This window comes from Biomphalaria glabrata, chromosome 5 (assembly GCF_947242115.1).
Source record: "Biomphalaria glabrata chromosome 5, xgBioGlab47.1, whole genome shotgun sequence".
In the NCBI taxonomy this organism is placed as follows: domain Eukaryota; kingdom Metazoa; phylum Mollusca; class Gastropoda; family Planorbidae; genus Biomphalaria; species Biomphalaria glabrata.
The window spans coordinates 52,910,485-52,917,011 of record NC_074715.1 but is presented as its reverse complement, the minus strand read 5'-3'; the positions used below and the strand labels follow the sequence as shown (position 1 = coordinate 52,917,011).

At 35.3% G+C, this 6,527-nt stretch overlaps 1 protein-coding gene across 2 annotated transcripts; it reads left to right on the top strand.

Annotated features, from left to right (window-relative positions):
• Window positions 1–852: 852 nt before the first annotated feature.
• Window positions 853–6,119, top strand: LOC129926437 (L-rhamnose-binding lectin ELEL-1-like). Of its 2 annotated transcripts, none has more exons than XM_056030477.1 (3): window positions 853–1,014; window positions 2,323–2,492; window positions 5,907–6,119. In XM_056030477.1, exons 1-3 carry the CDS (start codon window positions 933–935, stop codon window positions 5,946–5,948), a joined length of 294 nt encoding a protein of 97 aa, XP_055886452.1. In that variant the 5' UTR covers window positions 853–932; the 3' UTR covers window positions 5,949–6,119. The 2 variants fall into 2 exon arrangements, with proteins under 2 accessions (XP_055886452.1, XP_055886451.1); XM_056030476.1 differs by having other exon boundaries at window positions 859–1,014; window positions 2,323–2,488.
• The last annotated feature ends 408 nt before the right edge of the window (window positions 6,120–6,527 follow it).

Below are 6,527 nucleotides of genomic sequence, written 5' to 3'. Positions count from 1 at the left end.
ACACGAAGGCATAATCTCAGTGTTTCATGTGAGGATTAAATTAATGAAGCATACAATGACAATGATAAATTTTCTTACTTTCCAAATTTAAATCAGTCAGACATCATCTAATCGAGAAGATAGAATGTTAACCCGAACTAAATTGAAGCCCAAGATTGTCATTTTATTATCAAAGCTGCCCACCAATAGGCGTTTTTTTGTTGTTGTTGTTGTTTAGTTACTTCTTGTAATGCATATTAAATTTTATTTTGCTTTGAATGTCATCAATAAATATATATCGCATAGTAATCAGTGAGAAAAGCACATCTGAAGTTAATGAATTTTCAAAAAAATGCTGGGGGGTCTATCGAAAACTTAAAAACATGGCAAGGGGTCTACGAGACAAAAAAGTTTGGGAACCACTGATCTAAACACTTGTTGTAAAAATACATTTACAAGATGGCAGTTGACATTCTATATAGAATACTAAATAAAATTACAATCTAATATAAATAAGTAAAAAGTGATTTCCTGCAGCCATACGTAAACACAATGGACCTATGAAGAACTCAACAGGATTACACAGGGTGGTATTGGAATAGGTGTGTACCAGCAAGTTTGAAAAAAAAAGATGCCAGCAGGGAAAAAGGAAGGCCACCTTGGTTGTGCCCTTCAAATCGTTGTCTTGGCGGTTTTTCCGGGGCAGAGGTCAATCGTGGACCGGTGCTTGGTCAATCTTAGCCTATCGGTATATCATGTGCTCCCCACTACATTGGTAACAAGACTCTATGAGTCTATGTCAACAGAAGGCTGCTATGTGTTTGCCCTGGTAAAGAAACAACACACTAATTTATTTACTGTAGAACTTCGTTGAGTTGCCTTCCTTAGATTTACAACATGCATCTGTGCGCGGTCACGTGTTCGTAATCAATACTTTTGTGTAGTTAGAAAAGATGATGTTCGAAAGGTTGACGCGTGTCCTACTGACACTACTCGCCACTCTGCTGCTCACCTCCGTGGATGCCAGTAACACCCGTAAGTATTTAGGTATTTGTGGTTTAAGTGAAATTACAATAAGCTGTTCATCAACACCAGTAAGTATTTAATTCTTTCTCTCCGTAATTATTTTCCATGATCCGACGGAATTATTCATTTTGCTCATTTGTATTCATTTCACTGTATGATTCAACCTCAATAACTTTGTAATAAAACAAGATTTATTTTGGTATATAATTAAACGCTCTTTTCATATTTATCAAAAGTTAATGTTTATAAAAGGAAAATATAATTTAATGTGGTCAAATCAACGATGGTATCGTCATTCAGGGGAGAAAGAGTTAGGTATTTATGGTTTAAGTAAAATTACAATAAGCTGTTCATCAACATCAGTAAGTATTTAGGTATTTATGGTTTAAGGGAAATTACAATAAAATGTTCATCACCATTAATGTTCTTTATCAAAGTTCCTCCCAGTCAGTTTGCAGGTCTCATTAGTGCAGAGGTTCTCAAACTGTCTCAATTCATGGACCCCTTTAAAAGCCATACGGTATTAATAAGCAGACCCACGACACAGCCTGATGTTTCTGTCCCATTAACATATTTCTTAAGCCGCTGATAGAATCAACATTTCTATGACGGTGTGAGCTTTTGGTCACTGCTCAATTCGTAATACAATAATATAAGAAGAGCTTCTTAACTCTTTCTCTCCGTAATTATTTACCACATTCTGGTGGAAACAACGCTGGTATCGTCAGTTAGGAGAGAAAGAGTTAAGTCATTGTTGACGCATTGCTAATTATTTTTCTGTTGATTTGCATGCAATTCTATTCGACTTTTAACCAAATTTATGGTTTTGTATTTTAGTTCATTTTCGAATTGCTACATTATGACGCTTTAGTTCTGCTGCTTCAAAAAAAAAAAAAAAAAAAGATGATGATTACGTCCTACGCGTGTTCCTGGGTCAATCTAGTCATGCATGTTAAACAATGACTTAAATTCTGCCAAGTCATTTGGTTTTCCTGGCTAGCTCAGGCAACCCATTCCATGCCCTAATGGCACTAGGGAAGAAGGAGAATTTGTACAAATTTGTCCTAGCATATGGAACGAGGAATGGGCCTTTTTCTTTGTGTCTTTCTGAGTATTTTATTAGGTTTGGCGCGGCGTTTGTAGCGAGCGGGACTAGAGCCGCAGGTTGCGCTTTAGGTTCTAATGTTCAGTACCGTTATGAAATCGTCCGACTGGACTTGGGGTGAAGAGCTTCCGGTCCCGGGCTTGTCTTAGGTATAATCTTACTGGACTTCATCTCCATAGTTCAAGTATTAATAAACGCTTTAACTTCCACAGCAAAAAAAAGCTGGGCATGTGAAGGTATGCAAGTGACGATAACTTGTGACTCAGGGGAGACTATCAACGTTCTGAACGCTGAGTACGGCTATTTCGACAAAGTTTGTGACCAAGAACATCCGGATATAGTTTGTCGCATTACAGTTACACAGAGAGTTGCTTATATGCAAGTGCATATTTTTTTTTCTAGTTTTTGGGATTTGAACGTAAATGATCATATTAGATCTTGATGCAACAGAACAAATATGTAGGTCGAAGCTTGGGTTGCGTAGCCACGGCTTATACTGCATTCCTAATTCATCTTCGAAGTCAAGGGTTAAGTTTATAGGGTGGCTTCATGATCTCTTTTTGAGGATTAATATTATTGAAAAATTTTAAATAAGAATTCTGGGCTTGACCTTTTTGCATAAACACTTGTGTTCGTTTACATTTAGAACTGTACTCATCACTAGAGGCTTAGTTAGGGATTGGGGAGGGGAAGGGGCCCCCACATTTCGACATAATGACATGAGATAATGTGCATAATAACTACATGACGACATTTCAATTGCTGCTTGTCTTCGAGTCCCAAAATTAATGAGGAATGCAGCATTTCCTGTGGCTATACAGCCCAAACTGTGACCTACATATTTTGCCACATCCAGGTCCTCTTTTGCCATAGTATAAAAGTTAAATAAACAAAGAAAAATAATCATCAAAACTCTTTTAATTAACGATACCGTTGTTTATTGGCGCAATAATGCACACGGGACAAATCACAATTCATATCGCCTAAAGTCGTGCTTTCTGTGCAGCAAAGGTCATCTATAACATCATCTAGTTCAATGCTGGCTAGTATTTTTGACACCACATGAAAAGCAAGGTTTCATGGCAATGGCGTGATATTTAATGTAAAAAAATTGGGACATTCATTTTAGGACCACCCCCCCCCTCTCTCAAGTGGGGGCCCAGGGTGACTTTCAAATTAAGACTCCCTTCCCCCTCCCCCCAACATATAGTTATGCCACCTCTCAACACTTACAATATTTCAAAGAACAAATAAATATTCAAATGGCCACAAGGAGACGTATACTCATAGGCTGAGACTTAATATTTGAGATATATAGCTAATGAAGGACATAATAAAAAGGATCGATGTGAATAAAGTCACAAATCAAACATGAAAAACAAAAAATACTTTTAAAAAAAAAGTACAATTGAATCAATTAGTTAGGATCAGTCATGTACTTCAGTTTGTAATAGATCTAGACTAACAACAATAAATCTGTGCGATCTGAATTTGAACTCGACGTTCACGCCTCCTCGGGCAGATGTGCTATCCACTCTGCTAGTGAGGTTCTTATGTCTAGAGAACATAGTACATAGTATACTTATATATTGTTCATTACAATTATAGAGCGGCTACCTATATCTCAGCTTATACCACCACTTCAGTCAAGTAGAGCTTCTTTCCCTTGTTCGAGATACCGAGCCCAAGAATTAATTACTAAACGTTAATTAACTAATTGGTAATTTTATGTATTGCGTCTTGTAATGTCAAGTAAAAGAAATAATTATGTGAAATTTCAGTTTGATCCGAGATCGGGTGTGGGAGAAATGACGTGTACAAACCTTTTACCACACAGACAGACAGGGCTTTGTAAAGAAAAAATAAAGTTTCTAGTCTGCTAAATTTTAAGTGAACGTTTATTAAAAAAAAACAACTTTCATGTAAAGCAGACTTTCTCAAACTTGCTGTCTTAACGTTGGGTAGGGTGACTAAGGTATCTTATTAGTTTTATTTGCATTAAACTTATAAATCCATATGTTTTTTTATCTTATATAATGCAGACGTTACTTCAAAAAAGAAGATGATTTATCGTATATATTTCTTATGTTACTTCAAAAAGGAAGAAAATTACGTCCATATTTTATTATTAATCGAGTAACTTATAGAAAGTTAACAACAATTAGAAAATAATTTTGCTACGTATAGGTTACCTCTACTTGCGAGGCTTCTGCTACAAGATTTAGTAAAATCACTAAACTCAGGAGAGAAAACTCAAAAGTAAAGTAGCAGTTATACGTAAATCACTGAACAAATACAAAAGCAAAACCTAATAAAATACTCTGAAAGACACAAAGACAAAGTCACATTCCTCGTTCCATATGCTAGGACAAATTTATACAAATACTCCTTTTTCTCTAGTGCTGATAGAGGATGGTAAGCCAGGAAAACCAATGACTTGGCAGAATTTAACATGCATGACTAGATGCATGACGCGTAGGATGTAATCATCTTTTTTTTTTGTTTTGAAGTAACGTCTGTATTTTATAAGATAAGATAAGATTGAGTTAAAAAGCGTGCTGTGACAGATGGTGTATCCAAATCCCTCCATTTTTTTTCACGGACAGGATATCCGGATCTCAAGAGAGAGGCCGTGTCACTTTTTTACATTGTCAGGTGCAAGAAATAATTGTGAAAAATTTTAACTTGATCCGAGATTGGGTGTGTGAGAATTAAACTGTACACATTTTTTTGCCAGACAGACAAAGACAGACAGATAGAAAAAAAGTGATGGAAAAGAGAAAGAAGACGAAGAAAATACCTCTCTTATATAATACAGACGTTACTTCAAAAAAGAAGATGATTACGTCCTACTTTGTTTGCATATAAAAACTTTTATTTTTATTGATAAATAATTATTTTTTTAAATCTAATATAAAAAAACATAAAGTTAGGCGTATGTGTGTATGTATGTATGTATGTATGTATGTATGTATGTATGTATGTATGTATGTATGTATGTATGCATGTATGCATGTATGCATTTATGTATGTATGTATGTATGTATGTATGTATGTGTGTATGTATGTATGTATGTATGTATGTATGTATGTATGTATGTGTGTATGTATGTATTTATGTATTTATGTATTTATGTATTTATGTATTTATGTATGTATTTATGTATTTATGTATTTATGTATTTATGTATGTATGTATTTATGTATTTATGTATGTATGTATGTATGTATGTATGTATGTATGTATGTATGCATGTATGTGTGTATGTATGTATGCATGTATGTATGCATGTATGTATGCATGTATGTATGTATGTATGTATGTATGTATGTATGTATGTATGTATGTATGTATGTATGTCCTATATAGAAATCAAAACCGTTCGACCATTCTTGTTAAACTTGACATAAATGTTTCTTAGATCATGGTGGAGACCATAGTGTACGTATAATGTCCCAACTTTACCGGAGAGCCCTAAAAATAGACAACAATTATCTAATTGTATCTCTATTAAAAAAACTAAATTTTTAACAAATCGGGTACAACCGTTTTTACAGTATTTTATATTTCATATAAATATGTTAGCTGAATGGATAAATTCACTTTTATTTTCATGGAAATATAAAAAAAAACAAATTATCTAAATCCAACCAGTAGATCAGTAATAACAAAACTAAGGCCCTTAGACCGCGGGTCATATCCGGCTAGTTTATTTATAAAAGTACAAATTTGATATATTTATTATTATTTTTTTTACCCTACGAACTTTTATTTAAATGATGTTACATGTTTCAGATGTCAAGGACGCCTGGCATGCACGGTAGAAGTTGGAAGTAGCAATTTCCAGAATCCTTGTTCGCAAAATCTTTATAAACATTTGGAAATTGTATATGAGTGCAAAAAATAGCTAAATTGACACACCATACGTTTATGTAACCATTATGTAACTTTATTTGTTTGGCATTTACACTATATGTCTAAGTGTGCAATATATTTTTGAAATCATTATATATACTTTTCTGTTTCATTTCATTGTTTTTAATAGTGTTCATGGCTTTATAATTAGAAGGGGAGAGAGAGAGAGGGGGGAGAGAGAGAGAGGGGGAGGGAGAGAGAGAGAGAGGGGAAGAGAGAGAGAGAGAGGGGGAGAGAGAGGAAGAGAGGGAGAGAGAGATGGGGAGAGAGAGAGGGGAGAGAGAGGGAGAGAGAGGGGGAGAGAGAGAGGGAGAGAGAGAGGGGGAGAGAGAGATGGGGAGAGAGAGAGAGGGGAGGGAGAGAGAGAGAATGGGGAGAGAGGGTGGAGAGAGAGAGGGAGAGAGAGAGAGGGGGAGAGAGAGAATGGGGGAGAGAGAGAGGGAGAGAGAGAGAGAGAAGGAGAAATAGGAGAGACAGATAGAGAGACAAAAAAAAAAGAAT